Here is a 24,373-nt window from a genome sequence, read left to right as displayed (position 1 = left end):
AATTCAAACATTTTCATGAATAGTGTATCTGATGCTGTAATCTTATGCATGCAGTATGCACTAGCTGCGATGGTGGTTACATTATCTCTGTAATAAAGATTTTGTAACTTTCTGTATCTAATATGTTTAACCGACTCCTAAGGGGAAGTAATATACGTCATAATTTTAATAATTTTACCCCATGATCCGATTTAAATTATTCTTTTGCATTGGATTTTGTGTAAATTCAGTATAGTCCCATTTAGTCCATTGAAAAGTTACATTTGGAGTTGCGTTTTTTAGAGGACGCAATTTTATTTTTTGGAGGGTAGGGGGGGTCAGTGTAAAGCTAAAACCAAGTTTGTGGGGTCGCCACCCTTGTCCCACGGCTGCCATCTTGAAAATAGAGGTTGAAATGGTTTTTACGATGTATCTCATAAACTATTTATCTGACAAAAAATGTATAATCATTTTTTGTTGCAAATTAAATTCTCTACAACTTTGGTCCAATAACTTTTTGTCGTAGAATTATAAATAAAAAAGTTATAAGCGAAAATGTTAAGAAATTCAATGTTAAGCAATGCCCATTGCAACGTCATCAGAACGTGTGTTTATAAGGTTCATAATTCATTTTTTTGTACTCTCACCCAAGGGACTATTAGGGAACAAAAGAACATCTGCCTGCTATTATTATTATTATTTCTAACCTCTCTTATTGTAAGAATAGCTGATAATATTGTGTTGAAGTTGTTCAATCTTTTAGTTGTGCTACATATTTCTGTACGTGCGGATGTATTTTATTCTGTTTTTAATTGGGAAGACGAATCAAAATAGATTTTGATGATTCTTATTGTATCGAGTTTAATATCAAAGGTGCAATAAGGAAATCCTAAAAATAAAAAGTAATACTTGAATTCAATTTAAATGTGCTTTATAATGAACGAAAAGTATAAAATATACAAAAAGAACCGACACCAAATACATAACAACCCAAACAATTATTTAAACAAGTATTTATGTAAACCCAAACAATTCAGTTTTCTTTCCAATTCGTGTTTTTATGTTTATATGCATTTTAATATTTCGTTCGAGTCTATCCATAATATTATTGCTAGCTAAGCTACGTAACATAAAAATATACTAAAACAATAGAGCGGACATTAGGAAGATAGTTCTCTCTCTCTCTCTCTCTGGAAGATAGTTATATAAAAATTTTGCACTCATGCGATGGTTACTCAATCTACTTTGAAATACCAAAACCCCTATGTAAAATAAATTTGAAATTACTTTAGCTTTTGTGCGATAGATGACACTAGTTTGTTATACGGATGTACCATCAATTTTATCAATATGTCTAAAATTGTCTAATAAAAATATCGATAAATTTTCATCACCAGGTTACTACTCAAAAATAGTAAAGATTTTTAATAACAAACGGCGATTTTCGTGAAAAATTGGTATTTTATTGCTTCTAATAGGTAGATAAAAATACTAACGAAAATAAACTACAGGTTTTAGTTTAAACTAGTTCCATTTACCGCGTAGGAGCTATAGTCATGTCTAATTTAGGTACCTTACATTCGAATACACAGTAGACTGTGTAACCGTCGGGTCGCATAAGATAAAAATTTTTAGAAGAGAAAAATACCCAAGTAATTACTCATACAATTAATATCCTGTTTCCATTATTCAGTGAATTATATTATATTTTCCGCTCTAATTCAATTTCATAAGATCATAGACCATCATTATCTATAAAATTCAGGTCACTAGACATAATAAGTAATTTTGAAATACTTGTCATGTAAGTAAGTAATAATTTTTTAAATAAATAAATAATTATTCTAATCATTTTTTTTTATTAATGATCACATCCCTATTTCAGAGTGACAAGTGACAGAAACATCAAATCTTCTATGTTTTGTCACAATTTACCAATTTTCCTGTTTATTTATAAGATTTTCCAAAAGTTTAATAGAAACAACATAACATTGTGAGATTGAAATCATGACGACGACAGTCAAGACGGCTGTCTCGCAAATATTGCGCAACAAAGACGAAGTAGGAGATGAGGAAGACGAACCAAAGAAGAAATCCAGAGAAGATTGGAGAAAAGCTAAGGAGCTAGAAGAAGCTCGAAAAGCGGGCACAGCGCCTGCCGCCGTCGATGAGACGGGTATTTAGTTTTATAATTTAGTTATATGCTGCATTTCTTTTCGCATTTTAGATTTATGTAAAAGTATATTTGTGGTTATTTTTCTGTGACGTACTTGTTGTAAAGCACTATTCGTACACAGTTAGTTAATACGAACAAAAAAACATAGATTTCGTATAGCTTGAGGATGAAATAGGTACATTGGTAACAAAAGGTTATGTTTTATCTGTTAAGTATTTTATGATAGATCAACGCTTGATGTTCTTAAAGTTAGAGTTTTTTTTTAATTATTACATATTTATCTTATTTTCTAGGCAAGGATATAAACCCGCACATACCGCAGTACATAGCAACAGCTCCATGGTACTATGGGACAGCAGGACCCACACTAAAGCATCAGCGGCCACAGGAGGACAGAGAGGCACAGTTCACCAAACTTGACAAGTACTACAATAAGGGTGTTGATGCTGTAAGTTATAGAAATATGAAATGGCATTTCGATGGTCCCCAAATTGTTAACAAAAAAGAATTTAATTGTTATTTTGAGGAGAGTAATTGATTTTATATTTTCAGTTAAGTTAAAACCTTGATAGTGCAACTACCCATTTTGCAGATGAGATTTTGTTCTTGGGGACCGTTGATTTAATCAATAAGAATTCTTATTACATTTTTAATAATACATAAATTTGTGCTAAATTTTCATTTTGTTGAATTACAGACAAAAGTAGCAACAAAATACAGAAAAGGTGCATGTGAAAATTGTGGAGCTCTTACACACAAGAAAAAAGATTGTTTAGAAAGACCAAGAAAGGTAAGATGTGTGTTTGTATAGCCTATTCAGCAATAAGGTAGAGCTTTTGACTATTGTATATAAGTAATGAACAGAATATGATAATATTTTTGAGATAAATCTGCATCAAAATCAGTTCATTCACTTAGGAACTAAGATGCCACTGACAGTCACACAGATATAGTTGTTAAATAACATCCAACTTTACATTGAGGGCTAATAAAATATACTTTTTTTATGCATTTCTTAATATTTACTTTCATTATGATGATATTTTAATTTTTTTATTTGTTTATTAAATACAAAACAGATTACAATTATGTATGCAGCATATTATGACATGAAAAAATAATTATATAGAAATAAAGTTTCATTTTAGTAACAATAAATACATACTTTTATATGCCTATAACAGATAGGTGCAAAATTCACAAATGCTGGTATAGCAGCAGATGAATTCAGTCAACCACACTTGAATCTAAGTTACGATGGGAAGAGGGATCGTTGGAATGGCTATGATCCAGCGCAACACAAAGCTATCATTGAAGAGTATCAAAAGGTTGAGGACGCTAAGAGGGAGTTGAGAGCACAAAAATTGGAGCAAGGTGAGTACTACCATTGTAATTTTGAAATAAAACTTCATAAAAACTACTTTTATTTCAATGTAAAACATTTGCAAAAACATTAGAAAGTGTTATCTTTGTTTTTGCATGTTCCACATTTTATTGAACCAAACCAAACCAGAAAAATTCTGTAAACATAATTAATTATTTTTAAAGGAGAAGATATTGGTATCACACGAAAATATCATCTACATCCTACATACAATGATATTTAGGAAACTTTGTAAGATTTTGTAATTGATTGCAATAAAAAATGTTGTGTGTTTGTTATAGATCCCACAGCCACAGAGGATGACGACAAAGAAGAAGAAGATGAAGATAAATATGTGGATGAAGTGGACATGCCTGGTACAAAGGTATGATCAGTATTTCATACCTTATTGCTATTGCAATAATAATGTAGCTCCTACAATAATGACAGTTTATATATGAATAAGTATAACTAACTATCTGGGCCCTTATTCTGTATGATAGTGTAAACGCGTAACGCGGCCGTGTGATGTTATCTTCGAGAAATGTGCGTGGAATGGTATTCTGTAAGCCAAATTTCTATAGTCCTAAACATGATGCGTTGTGTTACGTACTTGTTACACACTGTCAAAATAACGTGCGGGATAGAGAATAAGGCCCCTGAATAGTATAGCTATCTATATGAATAAATACCCTAATAATATATTTTATGTTTTATGTACAGGTTGATTCTAAACAACGTATCACAGTGCGTAACTTGCGTATCAGAGAGGATACGGCGAAGTATCTTCGGAACTTGGACCCCAACTCCGCGTACTATGACCCCAAGACTCGTTCCATGAGGGACAATCCCAACCCTAATGCTACAGAGTAAGTGCCCCATTTATTAAGATATACCATATACATTAGTACTAATTAGTAATAAAATCTATTTTTAATGCATAATACTAATATTGGTGTTGATTATTTATAAAACTACAGGATGTATAAGTTTACAGATGTATCTTCAATTAGGATGATACTAAAATCTTGCTAAACTATTTGTCTGCAGATCAGAGTACGCGGGTGAGAACTTCGTTCGCTGGACAGGAGAGAGTCGGTCTCACGCGTCGGCGCAGGCATTCGCGTGGGACGCGCAGCGGCGCGGTCTCGACGTACATCTGCTGGCGGAGCCGACCAAGCTGCAGATGCTCCAGAAACACTACCAACGCGATACGGAACATTATAAGACTCAGGTATGAAGTTAAACAATAAACTATTATCTCGCAAGACGGTAAACAACCAGAGTTTTTCCACCTAAAAGGCCGGCAACGCATCTCTATATCCCCTGGTATTGCAGATGCTCATGGGCGACGACTTACAATCAAGTGGACCGATTGTTAATTTGCCTCCTATAAAATAAAAAATAAAGTTGCATATATTGCATTGGTAATGCTAGTTATGAATGGTAAATCTCGTTATTCAGTGCTTTACGTGGTAATTATGACATTGTGATTTGTTTCACCAACATACAATGTTTTTTATATAAGCCATGTATAATGTATTTAATTTTTTTATGAGTGTCTGTTTTAATGTCTTAATGTCTATAATTAAGTTTATGATAAATACCTTCATTTTGCATCACTCTGTATAAAGTGACTTTGATAATATTATTGTAAATTTCTAATTACATTTCGTAGATGAAGCAATCGGTACTCGAGAAATATGGTGGTGAAGAGCACCTGAAAGTTCCTCCAAAAGAGTTATTGCTGGCACAAACTGAAGTGTTCACTCGATATAACAGGGACGGGACTCTTGTGCAAGGACCAGAGAAGCAACTTGCTAAGTAAGTTATGATACTAAATGTTAAGTCAACAATTATTATTATTAAACTGTAATCAACTTTTGTATATAAATATTAAGATTAGTATTCCGCAAAAAAAAAACTTAAATTTTTTGTCAAAAATTTATTTGTATATTTTTAATAACAATTATTTATTTCAGGAGTAAATATGAAGAGGATGTGTTAATAAACAACCACACGTCCGTGTGGGGCTCGTATTGGCGAGATGGGCAATGGGGTTACAAATGTTGCCATTCCTTCATAAAGGTATGTACAGGTTACCAGTTACAATATTGTTAAATAGAAAATAATAAAAAATAGTAACTAATTAATTTACTAAAGACTGAAATATAATAATCCAGAAATTGTTTTCGAAATTATTAAGAATCACACGATTTATTTATTTATTTTACACTATAGCTATACTATACTATTTTACAAATGTAATTACATAAAAAACATAGTCATTAACTTTATTTCTAGATGTCGTATTGTGTGGGAGAGGCAGGTAAATCAGTTGTGCTAGAAGTACCTGAAGAAAAACCTTCCACCAGCACTGTCGCAGAAACCACTGAGAAGGCAAGGAAGGGTAAGAATCATATGTTGATCTATATTGGAGATATATTGTGTTTAAAAGTGCTTCTAGAATATCTTTAAATATGTAGCAGATAATTTTCTACTTGGTATTGTTAGTGATTTCGCACACGAAAAATAATGATCCCTGCATAGAATTTCCATGTGTACTTTTCATAAAAACATACTATAAACTTATCCGCAACGTGGCCTATCTGTAGACAGAATTTCATCCCAATCTTTTCAGCCGTTTCGGTGTTTGCTTCAAATATTGTAACGTCTTCACAGACCTTTGCATTTATATTAGTAAGATTGAGGTATATTGTGATGCATTCTTTCACAGAAAAAGACTCATCGTCATCATCATCATCATCATCCAGCTCTGATAGCAGTTCATCAGACTCCGAGCAGGAGATTAGGTCTAAAACAGAGAAAACTAGCAAGAAAAAGAAAAACAAAAAGAAGGCCAAAAAGAAGAAGAAGAAGGATCAGAAAGAAAAGAAGAAGGAAGAAGATAAATTAAAAACGGTAAGTTATTAGGGTGTTTATAGAGGCTGGCTAGTGACTATCTTTATTGATAACTAATACTGCACATTATTTTAAATCTGAACTACAAATTGCTAATAAAAGTCCTTATTTTTTGTTTTTTTTTAAACCCAGTTTAAATAGTAATAAAAAAAATTAGCAAATTTTTTTTAACTTGTTTTTAAAACTTTACTAATTTAATTTATATTACTACAATTAGAGAAACTATATTCAGTTGGCATAAAATTATTTAAACAGGCTTTGGAAATGGAAGAACGGCAGCAAAAGCGAGCTGATTATCTGCTGTCCATTGACGAAAGGAAGCGATCATATAACAGCATGGTGGAAGTGAAGGCGCCCACGGAGGAAGAAATGGAGGCTTACAGGATGAAGAAACGCCGCGAGGAAGACCCTATGAGTCAATTTCTGTAAAAATATATAAATAATAAAATCAATAAAACATATTTTAAGTTGGATACTCTTTATTCTTTGAAGTTGGCACACATTTGTCATGACGTCGAAGGATGAATCATGGACCAATGAGGTCATTTACGTGGCTGTTTAGTAATTCCTTGCCCATAACTTTTTTCATTAAAAACAATATTCAGTATTGCTATACACAATTTCTACCGTTTAGTAATATTTTAAATGTCCTTTGAAAATGGGCTTCTAAAGTTTTATTAGAAATTTTATTAGTCAAAATATATTAACATACTCAGTAAATATAAGTAATGTTAATATTTATATTTTTATTGTATTCTGATGTCTATAAATTTAATTCCTTAAACTTAAAATAAAGGTTGGTACGATTTTTAACATTATCGCTGCCATTTTTATCTAAATGTCAAACGATGCCTAAAACTTGTCATTTTTCATTTCCCAGTTGATTAGTGGGCCGTCCTCATAATATTTTTTGTGATTGTTACAATAAATACATCGCTATGATGGCTGAGGACACGACAGCCGACGCGACAAGACGTTTAAATGTTAAAAAACAAACGCTAGACGACGCTTACGCGGCGCCAGCGAATTTTTTGGAAATAGACGTTGTCAACCCAGTGACTACTATGGGAGTCGGAAAGAAACGCTACACAGATTACGAGGTTCGCATGAGGGTAAGTTAGTGTATTGTTCATTAATTAAATTATTGTGCACGCGATATCGGACCGATTTGAGTTTCTAATATCTAGAGGGGAGTCGAAATGACTCGGTGACCTTTGCGCCGAATTACCTGTAAACATTGCACGATCGACAGGTAAATAGGGTTTAATTATTGTATATTCAATGTTGTTTAAACAAAGAGAAATGTAGGATCCGTCGCGCGTAACAGTTGGGTGTTTTGCGAGTTGTTATCACATTTTCCTGCAGAGACAAGAGTGGGCGTCATTGACGCGACGACGGTAGAAATGCAGCATTGTGACGATGCCGCACACGTTGTGGCTACAACGTATTCTCTACGTCTATTATTATATCTCGTCATACACAATATGGAGATTAGCTCACAGCTAGAATTCAAAGTTGTTTATGAATCACTAACAACACTCTTATCTCACAAGATAGTTGTATTATTGAAGAAAAATTGAGTGAAGCATCAATAACAATAAGTTTTAATGTTTAGTACAATAAATTACATCAAAATGTTTCATAGAAGACAGTATAGAATTAAACAGAATATTGCATCATATGTGCTAACCTCATAACTTATATCTTTTATCCAAAACACTTATAACATATCTTATTGGTATATAATAAACTACAAAAGTATCACAAAAATGTGACTTTTCATTTCAGTATACACTTCATATCAAATATTTAGAACACTAGAGTTTCTAAAGTGCCACAAAAGTAATTCTTAACTGAAGCAAAGGTTTTACAGGCATTGTTTATAAATAATAATAAAGAAATACTTGTTTTTAATAATACAACACTTTATGTATGTGGTTATGTAGTATTCTCAACATTTTTATCTTCATAACATGTAAGTACATGGTAGTTTAGCACCACAAGAATAAAAAAACTTAAGAATGATAACATCTTATAATATTTTCTAAGAAACCATAACTTGTACTCCTTCATATGTGAGGGCTAGCTTGATTCATGCAATAGAATTTTTATTTATAAGCATGGTAATAATGATTCTACAAAACTCAATTATCATATAGTTGTAACTTACTATAATGTAACATAAATATAATAGTGACTTTATAAATTTCTATTTATAATCATTTAATTTGTCAAATAATTTTGTTTGTAAATTTCCAGATAATGTTTATTATCTCTTAATAGATTGTAGTTTGAAAAATGTATAACCATTTCTTTATATAATTTCATAGTAGGTAACTTTGTTTCTGTACTAGTAATCAACTAGCATACTATAATATGTATATACTACTAAAGCCTTGTAACTTCTGGTAGTCCGATCAATACCAAACTGTCCAGGATCATCCAGTGGGCTAATTTGAAGATTACCTACAGCTTTCATTAAAGTGTCCCTAGCTGTTTTGGAGTCCATAAGGAACGTACACACACACATAAATTTTTACATATAACATAGTTTTAAATATGTTACCATTAGTAGTTTAGTTGAATATGAAACATATTGTCACCGGCTTTGTCAGGAGACCAAATATTTGTTATCGGAGTATTTCTATAAAAGCATTGAACATGCAGCAACATTAATAAGGTGTAATTTTATTTGCATACCTGTATTTATTTTATGGACTTCATAAATTAAAAAACATGACATTTTTACAGTTGGATATAAAAAAAATGATATACTAAAAGGTATTTACCGCATATCCTTTTTAGGTTTTAATGTTTATAATACTTTATTATATTTATTAAGTTAGGAATCAAAATTATATCTATAAAGGTAGGAAATGAAATAAACTATTAGGATAAGAAAATGGTTTTTTTTTTTCAGACCAACCTGCCCGTATTTAAAGTGAAGGAGTCCAGTGTAAGACGACGATACAGTGATTTTGAATGGCTCAGGAACGAACTAGAGCGAGATAGCAAGGTAATAATAATAATTATTAATACCTATTATATATATATTATTAATACCTATTAATTTTACAAGCTATGTTATGGTATATTTATCAAAATTCATTTGCATCAATAACAATGCTAGAATTCAGGTATTGGAACATATAATTAAATGCTGAAAATATAAACTTTCAAACAAATAAGTATTAACCTTAGACATATTTTTTTTACTATATAAAATGGTACAGTGTGATCTTTACGACTCAGTATGTAGGTAAAAGTTTTTGTAGGCCTCTTCGTCCTGTATGCGAAGTCATTTCGCTCAAGCCGCCCCCACTTTTCGCCCATAAAAAATAACGTAATGAGTGGCCGGGATTTCCGGTACTACTTCACTGTAGCAGATAGTATAGAATATTGATGTTATGTTTTTTCATTACCTATGATTGAGGTGTTCATTAATCTTCCGATGCGCGTTTGATATTCTTTTACACTGCGTTTTTTTATGAAATGTCATTGCCGTAAACGTTTTTTTCGTAATTTACAAGTTAATTAATAATAACTTTTTGTTTTTGTATAAAAAAAAATAATAACCTGTGAAAAAACCATAAAACTTGTTTGCAGAAAAGCACTAATCGCTAGACATATAAGATAGGAAAATCCTAAATGGATTTAAAGGCTTACGTCCACTGTAGTCAACAGTTGGGCGTCAGACGCGCACATTGTTGATAAAGTACCCCGAATTGCACACATTTACCTTATCTCTCAATAACTATTTATAATGAATCATAAATATTTTCGATTGTTCCGAATGGTACTTTTATCTGTGTGCGCTATGTTGTTTTTTTTTTATATTTCGTTGTTAACCAAAGTCGTTTAGAGTGAGGGTGTTGACTTTATAATTATTTTGATTATTGTTTTGTTTTTATGCCAGTGTTTTGTTTATTATGAACCGAGTTTAAATAATTGATTTCAATACGTCATTTGTTAAAGTAGTTGTTTAAGTTATGTGCAATATTATACATAAAAAAATCTTTTATATTCATTGAGTGTATTTGGGAAGGTAATGAATAAGATTATAGTGAATAATAAATGATGAGTCGAATAAGTCGTTCGGCAACTTGGTACTGAACTGTACTGTATTGTGCTTCTCACAATGAGAACCAGCCTTGTAGTACCTGGTAATTACAATGATAATGTACAAATCACCACAGACTAAAGTAACCCGCACACGGCTTCTAAGCGGCAGAAATAGACAAAGCTTTTAAGTAATGTAATTTATGTTGCCGTATAATTTGTATAAGTGATCAACATAATTAAATATAATTACCATATTTAATATTTTCAAAACGAGGCCATATACGTAACAGTCATTAGTGCTTCAAAGTGTCTCGAAACACTTATTTTGTGGCTGTACGAGTTTTTCTCTAAAACTTGTTTATCATAATTAGTAGACAAAATGCAAAAACAATAGGCAACACAACTAAAATCGAGTCATATAAAAACGATATGTCCTAATAATAACATACTATAGTCGCATATACAGTATTGACCTTTATTCGGGGGACCGATTTGAACACACAACAGTTCACCCTTCTATGTAATTAATAGAAATATACGCAAAAAAGATGGATAAATTACAAGGTAAACCCCAAAAAAACTAAAGTAAAGGCTTCCAATGTGTGGGTACCCGTGTCTACTACGTGTTTGAACCTACCTTATAGCTCATTACGTAATAATATGACATTTTATTGTGATCCGTTTTCCATTAATACTTCAAACATGGGAATAAAAAATACCTCGATGCTAAAATTGTCGTAAAAATAATAAGATCATATATTTGGGATAAGAATCGAATACTGAATACCCTCATTGAACAGGTCCTTCGATCAACCTTACATACTGCCTTGATATCATAGTCACGCCCTTATCCTACAGGGGTAGGCAGATACCATTGAGTGCCACATCGTTATAGAAACAAGTCTTTCGCCTCTACTACATTTACAAGTCTTCACATGCATTTCTGCTAATGATAGCCGTAGGGTAGTTTTGAGTTGCCCTATTCGATCATAATATTATGGTGGGGTATTCACCTTTAGACTCATTAAATACATAACAAATCCCAAAAAATAGTGGTTTACGCAATTCAAACAAAATAAGACCACATAAACTTCAATTGGAGGAAGGATAGAATATACGTGAACACATTTAACTAGCTCCTCGTAGTATTACATTGTTATTTTAGGATTGGATCATAATTCTATAGTTTTTATCCAATTTATACCAAATACAATGGACAATTTTGTCAATAGCAGAGTTAAGTTGTAGATAATTTTAAAAACTCGTTTGACAAAGGTCTTACAGAAAATTGACGACCATCTTGCTCCTTTCCAGCACCCACCATATCCTTAAAAACCCTTAAGATACCCTACTGCAATAATGAATTTTGACATTTATTCAGCAGTTGTGTTCTCTACTAACTTTTAGACTTTCTCCTATAATAACAGGCAATGGCTTACCTAAGAGTGGGGTCTATGGCTCTGGGCGGCGCACTTAAACGGGCGGTGCGGCGAACACTGTAACTTTTTTTATGTATTTATACTTACTTAAAATCGGGGACTTTTTTGTCTTCTCTGCCGGTCACCACTCAAATAGGTGATGGTAAATTGTGAATCCGTTTCGGGCGGAATTAAACCACACTACGCAACTTATAATAGAATCTCCCAAGATAAAGTTTAGCAATAAAGCTATATTTATATATCTTGTTTCAGATCGTAGTTCCACCTTTACCAGGCAAAGCGCTTAAGAGACAGCTACCTTTTCGCGGAGATGACGGCATTTTCGAAGAGGAATTCATCGAAGACCGTAGAAAAGGTAACTAAAATTATCAACTACTGGGGCCTAAGGGAAGGGTACTAACTACTAGGTATATGGTGTCCGATTGGATACAGAGATACGGGTGTTAAAAAAAGCGCTCAAGCTGTTCGATCTGACGATTGCTTCCCGGTATCAGGCAGTCTATATACAGTCGGGCAAAGCAGTATAATTCCTTGATTATTAATCAATGCAACTTCTTTTTTAAAGTATCTATTACAATGTTAAGCTAAAAAAAAAAATAAGTCTTAGAAACTGTTAGAAAATATATTTTCCACATTATTCCTTTTTTATATCTTTCAAAATATATTATATCGCAGTTACGCTCCAGAAACTGTCTAAAATGATGATTTTTAATAAAGAACCACACTAAACAAATATAACTTTATATTGATTTAAATAGTAGATCAGTCAGTTTGTTTGTCTTAGCTTTTATACTCATTGGCAAGTGCATGTTACGTATAGTTTACGGTCTGATAATGAAGGTGCTAATAGTCAAGGGCCGGCCGTGAATAGGCAGTTCATTGCTACTGTTAGTGAGTAAATGCATACGTAGTACACACTAGGCCAGGGGTGGAGAACCAATGGCACGCCAGTGGTGACGCGTGACAAAATAAATTGAGCACGCGGGTAATATGCCAAACATTGTATATGTATCTTTCTTTGGGCTTAACGTTAAGTGCATTGAAGCCAATTTGCTGAAACTCGATAAAAAAGCTAAAACGTAGTGGGGTCATAAAAAAGTCTCTAAAAAGGGGAACTTAGGATAGATAAAATCAGTTCTGGATGGCACTAGACAGGCAATATTTTTTATAGATTACGGCACGTAAACGATTAAAAGTTCGCCACCCCTGCACTAGGTGTTGTGGTAATCTTAATAACTACATGAAGGAGTTAGAATTGTCTTTCCTAAGGCATTAGTAATAGGCAATACAATGTTACCTGTATGGGCGTTGGTATTCATCATTAGATGGTCGGTAATCAGTATTGTCAATATAGTTTTCACATCAGGGGTGGCACGTGTTTCCGATTTAACTTTTGAAGAGAACGTATGGAGATAGTGAAGTGACAGGATATATTGAACTTCGGACTTGTCGTTGCATAATTACAAAAATAAACCACGCCTTTGTTCCCAAAGGGGAAGGCGGAGGTGCAACTACGGCACCCAATATAACTACTCAATGCTAAGAAACACTCCTATCACTGCTCGACTCTGGTTTCGAACCCGACACCTCAGCGCGGAAGTCATATCGCTAACAAAATACTACGCCACCGAGTCAGTCACTCTGTCATTAAAATAGAAATCTAGAATATTCTAAAAGAGACGATGAGTATTTCGTCTAAAAACTAATCAGTCGTCCGTCCCTTCCAGGTCTAGAAGTGTTCATAAACAAGATAGCAGGCCATCCGCTCGCGCAGAACGAGCGCTGCCTCCACATGTTCCTGCAGGAGCCCACCATCGACAAGAGCTACGTGCCCGGCAAGATACGGAACACATAATGAACAACCGCCGCCGGCGAGAACAACACTTTAACGCAACGCTCGCTGCGTGAACTGGTTATTTAAATGCGGGTAGTTGGATATTAACTGTTTTGGGACGACTTGGTCTCTCATTGATTATACAAAGAGGTTCTGAATAATGAGTATGGTTGTTTTACTCAAATTTAAACAATGCAATTCCGGTCGAAAGTGAAGTGTAAAAAAGTGTAATTTTTTTTGTTTCTACTGAGTATATTGCATATCAAATCCTAAACAGGAATGGATAAAATGTGGGGTAGGGAAACTTAAAATAGTGCGTTCCAGTTCACGTATGCGAGAGGGTTGTATTAAAGCACCTCCCTGAACGTTATTGCTATTGTGGCATACATGTATATCATTAATAATATTGCCTTTATATTACTTTCGTAATGCTCACAATACGCAATAATATTCCGAGATCCTACACTACACGAGACGTAACAGGTTCACAGCACAGCATTCCACAGATTATATATTTAAAAAAGTCGAAAAACAGAAAGACATGGACAGCTTCCTTTATAAAATATGTAAAAAAAAGTATTCACTAAAATCAGCCTTATTTAAATTGGCCGTTGCCATATATTATGTGAGTGTCACATTATATAAAAATATTTTATAGTGTTATAGTTTAAATTAAGCAATATTATCGAAATTGTTAACAAAAAAAAAATATGATTATTCATTAGCTATCGATTTATTTCACGTGGATTGCCAGGTGTATGTTTTATTGAAATTTATTTTTAATCTCATTATTTTAATGTTCATTTCATTTTTTATAATAAGTAATTTGTATTTATTGTGAATGTACTCATTGGGTGTATTGTTGACGTAATATATGCTACGCACTTCAGTGTTCATGACATATCCAACGCCAAAACGAAAACAGGAAACAGTCGCGTTTATTTAGCTTTGGCGTAGCATAACTTATTGTCATATTTAAAGAATATTAGCGACATTAACATTTAACGCTCTGATCTCTCTAGTATTAGAAAATATATATTTTTGTCATTTTCATAACTTGAATAATTTTATGATCACATTTTGTAACAAGGAAATCTGCCACCTGGAGAGATTTGAAGTGTTTTATGTGTTGTAAGTGTTGAAAGGAAATAATCTGAATTATTATAGATAATAATAATTAGTTTCTAGTGAGTAAAAAGTGTTTCCTTCGCATTAAATTCGAAGTAAACGGGAGTTTTGCAATATAAAACGAAACTGTCCGTAATGTTATATCTGTCCATGTATGGAGGGTCGGTATTACATGCCGAGGAAGTTGCAGTTATAGCTGTCGCCGATCTATCACTTTTCAAACAGGCCAATTCGAAGTAATCCAACTGTATTATTTTTTGTAAGTATTTACACCATTTATAGGTTTGAATGTAATGCTGGCCCCACACAAATGTACGAGTTTTGTTTCACTAGCAGTATATTTTCAAAAGTAGCGTATATTGACTGTTTAGTTACATAAATCGTTTGTGTATATGAAGTTAACGGCGGTTAACGTTGGCTACGTTTATTATGTCGATCATAATAGGGTAATAAAATTTGCTATCATGTCTACCTGTGTTTTATTTACTGACTTACGAATCATTTTTAATCTGATGAAATAAATAGTATCAGGCGAGTTACTTACATTTTCCAATTTTGAAATGTTAGATATTGAAAAAGTATAAGAAACTCGTTCGTCACCATGAATGCTGCAAAGTCTTCGAAACGTGGGTAGAAAATTATAATATAAATAATCGCAATAAAATCCGAAAAATAGTTTTACTTCCTGCGTTTGCCTAGGACTTTATAACACTGAAATCTGAATTAGTATACTAATCAAGTTTATTACCTATTTATAAACCAAGCCTTTTATCAACGTAAATTATTTCCCCAAATAAAACAAAATTAACGTTATACAATTTATTAGGTTCAACTGTCGCTATCAAGCTTGGTTTTGATCAGGAAGCGGCTGCGGCCCGCGGTGGGTATGGACTCGTCTTGCCGCCACAGCTTCTGGCCTCGGATCTCGATCTCCTCGTGCCACGCCTCTTGGGTTTTTCTGGAGACATTGCCGAACTTTATTATATTAAAAACCTTGCATATAAACGGCTCTTACATTCATCCTTATTCTACTCAAATGTAACGTTCCTAAGAATTATGCGGAAAGCTTATTATCTGAAGTGGTATTTGGACCGAGTTCCAGTCGGTCTATAGTCCGAATACTTTGCCACTAGACCAAGGCCTAAGATACTTAAGTATTATTGCTTCTTCCACCGAAGTGATTTAATATATCTACTCGTATTTTCTTCTACTATCAATTCCTATTGGCATCTCCTGAGGGGGTCAGGGAAGGCAGCTGCAGCATGTAGGTACTTATTGATTAAATGGAATTTCCGCTTTCCTCCCCCTCCCGAATCAAAATTTGTAATTAACCGACCCCCTTTTGTTAAAAGCTGACGACGATCATGTCAACTCCCACAATATTATCCTCACCTGCAATTATCAGTAAGTTGCGCAGTATTAGGGAAGACGTTCTGCAGCAGCAACAGACACGGCAGCACCACCACTGACAGAAACTGGATCTGCTCGGCGGGCTGGTTGATGCTGCGCCGGCGGTCCATCATGCTTAGTGGAGTGTAGCCCATAGCGCGCTCTTTGTCACCCTGATGAACAAGTTGAATTAGCTATGCTGGACTGGTGGTGATTTGTTTATAGGCGTTAATTTACGCCTTAGCTTAGTGTATTAGCAGTGGCGTATTGCCAGTCCTAGCCGCTCTAGGCCCGAGGCCATCTGCCGCCCCTTTCTCAGCACCCAAAATATTTAGGAAGATTATAATCATAAGGTCCGTGAGCCTTTAATTCATTAAGACACTTTGCATTTGATTTATTTCTTGTAATTATCAGTGTTTTTTTGCCCCGATTTGCCGCTCTTATCGTCTGGCCGCCCTAGGCCCGGGCCTACTGGGCCTTAGGGCAAATCCGCCACTGTGTATTAGTATTGCGGAAAACTATTACGATGAAAATAAACTCTTTGATAACCATTAAACAGATCTCGATTCAAAACCTAAAGCAATCAGCATCTTTACTGAATCAAATTGTCGATATGATATTAAATAAATAGAAACCTGATTATAAAACTCTTCATACACAGTCTCGGTGATCGCTTTGGACACGCCGAAGGGTTTGCAGGATCCGGACAAATCGCTGGTTGTCATTAGAATGCCCTAGAAACGAATCCAATTTTATAACCACTGTTATACGTAAATTCCAATTTTATATGACCCTTTTTAAATTAGCACACGGATACCACGTAAAACTTTTATTCGTCATAAAAGGTAAAATAGAGTAAAATACTGTCTAGAAATGACAACTCCCAACGACAACTCTGTCGAAATCCGATCAAGCGTTTCTTTCTTTCAAATTATACTAAAATATTAAAAGCCAAAAAGTTACGTGTATTGAGTTTACGTGGAAATAACTTTAATTTATCGACAGATCGTTAAAGTTCATTAATTTGCATAGATTATCTATGATGTTTAACCTTCAACATCCTCCGATGGTTGTTGTTGGTCCAGTCGAACGAGTGGTCTCCAAGGATTGGCGTCAACTGAGCTCGCACTTGGAAGTACACAGCTAGGTCGGTGCACAGGATATCGTACTTTATCTCTTCCATGATACGATCGCGGTCCACTATCGGGATCTTTGAGAGAATGTTCTTATCCTAACAGAAAAAATAATTTGGTTCAAAATTATAATGAACTTATAGGACCAAATATATGACCGAAGGAAAAATAAGAACGTTTTTTTTTTACGTTTTTAAACGATGACAAAAAACATAAAGTAAACTTGTTAAATTATCGTTAACCATTTCCATTAATTTTGTTAATCAGCGAATTGAAAAAACACTAGACAATCTCAAAGAACAAGCCTTCAGATCTAGAGAAACTGTTAGTCAATGTAGAAACAAGTCTAAAGGTAAGTTTAAAATAGCAAGCAAGTTTTAGCAGCAATACATTGACAAAAAATTCTAAATGCCTTTACATTACAGGCAATAATTCTACACACATATAACACGTCCCAAATACTACCAGCATTAAAATTTGCAGAGGTTAACTTGGCATGATTGTTTACATGGTAAAATCGCTTGCGGAATTCAACTTTCGCATGTTATCTAAGCCTGGTTTTACGAATGTAAATTTAAAGCTAGTTACCTCAATAATCTTCTTGGCGAGGAAATAATGGTGGTACTCCAGCATGGAGGACTTGTACATGTGCGCGAGCGGATGCTTGCAGAGCGTCAGGAAGTTGTTGTTGTAACCGGGATGGTCAACGTCGTGGCACAGCCCCGACAGCATTAGGGCGGCAGTCTGGAACAATATCCAAGATAAGGGCTCTACGGTGTTTGCTAGATGGTTTGTCTTTAACAGAGGCTAAGCTACAAATATTACCGTTTTGGTTTAGTTGTGGATATAGATTGAGAGCCGGAATGCCATGGGTTGTATACTTTGGTCAGGCAACACTTCCTGCGTACCTTTCTAACATAATTGCCCAGGCATTTCATCCGCCAAGGTTAACAGAAAAGCGGCCGTGCCGGTTGTAAAACTAACGCTCTGCAATACTCGTAAAAAATATACTTAGCTGAATTCACATTGGAGTGAAATTCATAAAACGATTTATTACTAATCCAGAGTTATATTTATTTATATATTAAGTATCATAAAAGCTTACAGTGGAAATACACCAAGACGCCTGAGTGTCAAAAATAAGTCACAACAGCAACCATCTCAGTCACAAAGAGTGAAGGAAATTAAAATAGGTAGTACCCACACATCCGATGAAGTGGGATAGAGGCAGAAATTAAATAATATAAAACTTATCACTCACTTCAGCAAAATCAAAGTATCCACAATTGTCAACAAGGATCAGAAACATGGTGTGGGTGAACGTGAAGGCGTGCTCGGCGTTGTGGTACGGGTTGTGCCTGTAGCAGCGCAGCACGGTGAGCGCGAAGTCCGCGAGCGCGCCGCGGTCGAAGTTGCGGTCCGCGAACGTCTCCGTGTACATGTACACCACCAGCCCCGGCATGTCCTCCTTGCTTCCCTCGCTTATGTGGTAGTCGTAACTGGGGAAATATACCTCGTTCCAATTTATTTAGGATTGCAAACTGAGTTTACAATAACTTACAAATATATCACACATTTATAACAAACAAAAATTTATTGCACCTCTGATTATATGCAACCACAACATGAGCCACATAGCAATTATACAAAAACAAAAAAAAAACCGGAGTAGTATTCTTACAACTGTGTATAACAAACGAACTCAATAGAAAAACTTAACACTACTTTTTGGATTGTAGCTTTTTATTTTCTCCTGACGTTTCGAATGCCTTTGCCGCTTTCGTGGTCACAGGGTGAACTGTGTTATTGGTCGTCCGAATAGTCAAAATTGCAATATCTAAATAAGATATAAAAACCGTTTATAAAAATAAATTCCAAAAACTAGTTTTATTTCGATGCCTAACATTCACGTTAGTATAAAAAATCAATACCTCACTTCCATTTTAGACCTAATGAAATGTAAGTTACTTCTACCGCCAGTTCCATTTTTTTAGAGTTAAGTAGTGAAATTAGATATTTTTATCTACTTTATTTACAAAAGTGAAACCCAAGGCATTTTCCCTTAAGAATTTGTTACAGGAGCAACTAGACTGTCATGCTAAACGAAACTTATAGCGACCAATAATGTTTTAGAAGAACATTATATGCATAAATTTTAATTCTTGGGCAAATCAAATGTTTATTCCACACGGAAACTTCACGTGTAATATTTTGAAATAATTTATCAGTCATAATCAATTACATGAGGGTTTACCTTCTGAAGTTGCTTGGTGGTAGAACAACACCATTAGTCTCCATTAGTTCCTCCATGTCGTGTCGACAAGGCTTTAGATGAAGACTCATCAGCTCCGAATATACTTTGTTCGTGTTATCCTGAAAATTTGTTTCTATAGAAAATCAAGTCGATAAGTATTGAAAACCATTTTTGATTAGAACAAAATTTCCTAGAATCAATTAAAGGCTTTTAAATATAGATGTTGCACGCGGCTCCCCTTGGTTGTGTACTTAATGTGTACTTTCATGTATCTTCTCAAACCTTCGCGTATATATAATACCATATCATTAGTAAGATTTATACAAACATGGAAGCGGCGATAGCCAAGTTGGATGTGAACCAGACTGCCGAGACGAATGTCCGCAGGTTCGAATACTAAGGGCACACACCTCTGACTTTTATAAAATTATGAGTGTGTTCTTTGTGAAATATCACATGCTATACCTTATTGCTTTTTTAATATTGATTGATGTAATATATAGTGCTGTTGGTGTACCTTATTACAAATAAATAAATATCGCTTGCTTTTTAGCGGAGAAGGAAAACCTCGTGAGGAAACCTGCATACCTGAGAAGTTCTCTATATAAATTTTGAGGATGTGTAAAGTCTACAAATCCGCACTGGGCCGGTCTGGTGGACTAAGGCCTAATCCCTCTCAGTAGTAGAGGAGACCCGTGCCCAACAGTATATAATACAGGACAGTATACAATATGGGGCTGATATTATTTATTATTATTATACAAACATGGTAAATCTTCCTCTGTTGCATGTTGTAGAAGTGCACGATCAGCGAGCAGTAGCTGACGAACACTTTGAATATCATCTCATCCTCTGTGTTGAACGGCTGCCCGTTCGTCTTGTTTGTTAGTTGTACCACACCTGAGGACATATTTTGCATTTTCTAAACATCATTGAAAATTTCGTTTATCTTCCAAAACTGTGTAAAAGATGAAGCATTATTTGAAATGTAACCGTTTTTTAAATATTTCAAGAATGTTGCCTCCAACTAGGCACAACAAATAATGTTAGTATCTAACGTAACCAAATTATATCAGTTTATATATTATCTATATCAACTATACCTACTACATCAAGGAGTAACTACCTACTTATTTATTACACTATACTGTTAATCGTACCCAAATCCAATATGAAACAATGTGAGAAGGAACTTCGATAAAAATTCTAAATCACTCGGCAGACTATCGATAAATAAGTTCCTTCTATACTCACCTCTACTCGAATACAAAAGAGCTATTATTGCAGTGGCAAATTTCTTACCAATAACACCATGTTTATCCATAATGGGTGATGCGAGGCAGGACCGGACCACCGTGCCCGTTGTTGGGTCGATCTCCTTTGTGAAGCGAGGGTCTTTGTACGCATCGCGCACGTTCAGCATCTCACCTGTCCGCGCCACCAGACCTGCTGGCACTTGCTCTTGGCTAAGACTGTGGACATACCCAATGTTTTTTGGAATTATACGTCCCGGGGCCCTAATCTAACACTGCCATGTTAAGTCATCTTCGTGAAATTACCTTGTAATGGTATACCAATGTTTTTTATATATTATAAAATGTATTGTGCATAAATAAAGTCCATAAAATACTCACTTAATTTTGATCTTTTTCCTGGGCATAGTAGTCTTCTCAGATGCCCATCCATCATCCCACATATCAGCTAGTAAATGCTCACCCAGGTGATCTCGATCTATTATGAAGAAGCAGCTTCGCACCGCACCCATAAATGATTTCACGACAGCCTGGTAAAATTGGATGACGTCATTTTAATGCAAAACTGTAAAATCCTTTGAACATTCAGTTAATTTGTAGTCAAACGTGGCTTCTCTACAACTGAGAGGGTGTGGGCTTTATCACGCTGGACCTTGCGTTATGTGGGCGGACTTTACATAAGTACTAAACCTCCGGTTGCACCCCTGCTCGCCCATTCGGGCGTAAAGGCGTGATGTTTGTACGTTTTACGAACTTCCTATGGCTGATGATGGCTTGTAGAGTAATACCAGCATATCAGTAAGCATAGTGTCGATAGAGGCCAGGTCGCAGAAGTAGTTCTGCAGCAGAGTTCGCAGCTCGGTGTTGAGATGCGCGGTCTTTTGTAATGTGACGCGCGCCTGCGCCTGGTGCACCGCCGCGCCTGCCCAGCACGCCACGCTCACCACTGTGTATACCACGTTCTAGAAGATACGAAAGATTGTATGGCTGATCCGGCACATGCCTGTGTTGACATGGTAACTTATAAGTCCGTACATAAGAGGTTTTTAAGTGGCTCCAAAGGAGACAGGTGTTCTATTAATCGAAAAAAAAAATGTTTATTCAGTGACCATTTTTTTACCTCGTGGTCCAATTTAAATTATTTTTTTCGTATTGGGTTTATTATAGTTTTAAGATGCTACCATTATTGTAGTTTGACCTTGAACTTATATGTTTTAATGAGACATTAAAACAAGCAATTTAGGTAATGTTGTTTCCAATTCGTATTTTTACGTTTAAGTATATGCTCATTATTATTGTATTCTTTTAGCGTATTATTACACTTTAGGATAAAGACATAGAGCGGCTTTCCTAGTCTAGTTCGAATATAAATGCTGGGGACTACAAAGTTTAGAGATTTGATTCTCAAGTCGAACAGTATTTGGAAAATATACTTAGCTATAGCGATTCCAAAAAAAAAGCAAAACGCATTCACATCGTCTTAGATAAATCTACTTAATTATAAGCTTAATTACTTCTAAGTTTAATTATAATCCAATATGAGGTTCAATACTGGATTTAAGACCAAGAGTAACTTAATGGATGTTTGTTATTCGATACAGTGTGCGCAAAGGTTAACCGCAAATGGATATTGATTATAGGTTTGCATGTTCCATTAAGCGTGACACAGACTCTGTTTATATATGTAAATATACTACTTATGGACTATATTATTATCTCAGTGATTCAGTGGTACTTAGGCTGTGAAATTAAGTATAAATATACGCGTGGGCCGCTTCCAATAGGTCGATCTGGGAATCTTTAGGGGAGGCCCATGATCAGCAGTGAACATCCTGCGGCTGATGATGATGATAATACGCGTGGACTATGTCGCTAGGTTCGTCAATTCATAAAGTACAGTGTCTGGGTATACAAATACGAACATGTGTCAATTGAAACCAATGTTTAAATTCTACACTAGGTGATGCTTGTGGCTTTGTCTGTGTAAAAGTCTTACCTGGTACAAAAGACCCTAAAACACTATGACGATTCACTGTGCAACCTGTACGACGCCCAGCGCTATCTATTTAAAATTCTATTATATTCCAAGCGAGCAAATTCTCGGGATAAAAGTAGCCTATATATTCTAGAATATCTAGATTCTAGAATATGGTTTACCCGTGTGCCTAATTACAACGAAATTTGTTTAGGTGTTTCTGGGTTTACTTCTAAAAACATACAAACATTTTCACAAACTCTCGCATTTCTAATAGAGTTAGATAACATAAGATAGTAAGACTGCTGAAATCTTACATTATCATACGGTTCCGCGTAAGTCCTAAACAGCTCCAATACAGCATGACAGTCTCCATCTGGTTTGACGACGGGCATGCACAGGGCCACCTTCGCGTCCACCCACTTTAATCCTTCAGCGAATCGTCTATCGTGCGGGACGTCTTCAATAACAAGGTATTCTTTGGTGAAGGCCACGTGAGCAGCCGCTACCTTGCCTTCCTCTGCGGGGAGAAGACAGCTGTTAATCAGATGTAGGTTAATACATTATACACGTAATATGGTGCTATTTTGTCAAAAATCCTTAAGCATCATAATTCTATGGATGGTTCGCAAATTGAATATCACTTAAATAATTGTAAAGGATGTCCTTTTGTGAACTAACTATAAAAGGAGTAAAATTTCTCCATAGTTTCTTAGTTTTTAATAATATGATTAAGGTTACCTACACTTCTGTGTACTAACCAATTGGTATATTGACTTCGTGTCGCTCCCGGGTTTTTTGTGGTTTGGGACATCAGAACTATCTCATTGTGTATCTTATCCACAATATACACGAATACACCTGTCACAAAATTATAATTATAGCTCAAAATATATTTTTCAATAGACCATTGCCAGATAAACTCAACAAAATTTCCATTAAGTCAGTGCACCTTTAAATAGCTGAGGAAAGGAAGAGCCTAAAGCTACTAATGCATTATATTAAAACAGACTTATGACTGTCTTCTTTTTGTAGTAATACGACCTTACCAGAGCTATTAGTAACAGTCTTCAATACCATCGCGGTCTCATACAGAAGAGCATTTAGATCGACTGTATCCTCCAAGAACACATTAAATCTGTTTATATCTAAATATTTTCCGACTTTCTCTTCTTCTTCTTTCAAACCTTTTCTCTCTATCTGAGCATACGGGGCTATAACCCGCCTCGTTACCTTGTCAAGTTTCTCAGAGGGGACTAGGAAGTGCGAATGGACTTTTGTCATGGGCGGCTTTTTTTGCACTATATCTTCGCTCTGATGGGCAGAGTCCAGTCTGCTTTTTGATGATTTTATATTCTTTGGCATAGGTTCGTGCATTTTGAATATTTATTAAAAATCAATGTTTATCTGAATGTGACAAATGGCAATTCTATTTTTAATTTTACTACAATACATTGTCATTGTTC

General features: G+C 34.9%; 3 protein-coding genes across 3 annotated transcripts; 2 read left to right on the top strand and 1 right to left on the bottom strand.

Moving 5' to 3' along the window:
- Positions 1-1,864: 1,864 nt before the first annotated feature.
- On the top strand, positions 1,865-6,913 carry LOC115442060 (pre-mRNA-splicing factor Slu7). The gene is made up of 12 exons (XM_030167019.2): positions 1,865-2,155; positions 2,449-2,603; positions 2,853-2,945; positions 3,340-3,529; positions 3,821-3,903; positions 4,242-4,387; positions 4,569-4,752; positions 5,197-5,342; positions 5,501-5,606; positions 5,823-5,928; positions 6,256-6,440; positions 6,696-6,913. The coding sequence occupies exons 1-12, from the start codon at positions 1,987-1,989 to the stop codon at positions 6,867-6,869; spliced, it is 1,737 nt and encodes a 578-aa protein (XP_030022879.2). The 5' UTR covers positions 1,865-1,986; the 3' UTR covers positions 6,870-6,913.
- Positions 6,914-7,292: 379 nt separating this feature from the next.
- Positions 7,293-14,919, top strand: LOC115442053 (sorting nexin-12). Its single transcript, XM_030167012.2, has 4 exons — positions 7,293-7,552; positions 9,361-9,456; positions 12,194-12,296; positions 13,669-14,919. Exons 1-4 carry the CDS (start codon positions 7,379-7,381, stop codon positions 13,794-13,796), a joined length of 501 nt encoding a protein of 166 aa, XP_030022872.1. The 5' UTR covers positions 7,293-7,378; the 3' UTR covers positions 13,797-14,919.
- A 788-nt stretch (positions 14,920-15,707) lies between these two features.
- LOC115442072 (cAMP and cAMP-inhibited cGMP 3',5'-cyclic phosphodiesterase 10A) lies at positions 15,708-24,371 on the bottom strand. Its single transcript, XM_037440301.1, is given in 15 exon segments — positions 15,708-15,861; positions 16,296-16,465; positions 16,928-17,026; positions 17,344-17,523; positions 18,014-18,169; positions 18,687-18,924; positions 19,680-19,798; positions 20,446-20,579; positions 20,982-21,151; positions 21,314-21,462; positions 21,721-21,894; positions 23,225-23,427; positions 23,669-23,699; positions 23,701-23,768; positions 23,957-24,371. Coding segments are annotated over 15 exon segments (2,349 nt in total). The 5' UTR covers positions 24,285-24,371; the 3' UTR covers positions 15,708-15,731.
- Between the last annotated feature and the right edge of the window lie 2 nt (positions 24,372-24,373).

Source organism: Manduca sexta, chromosome 19 (genome assembly GCF_014839805.1).
Source record: "Manduca sexta isolate Smith_Timp_Sample1 chromosome 19, JHU_Msex_v1.0, whole genome shotgun sequence".
Lineage (NCBI taxonomy): Eukaryota > Metazoa > Arthropoda > Insecta > Lepidoptera > Sphingidae > Manduca > Manduca sexta.
The sequence above is the reverse complement of the archived record's forward strand: the minus strand, read 5'-3'. Positions and strand labels throughout refer to the sequence as shown.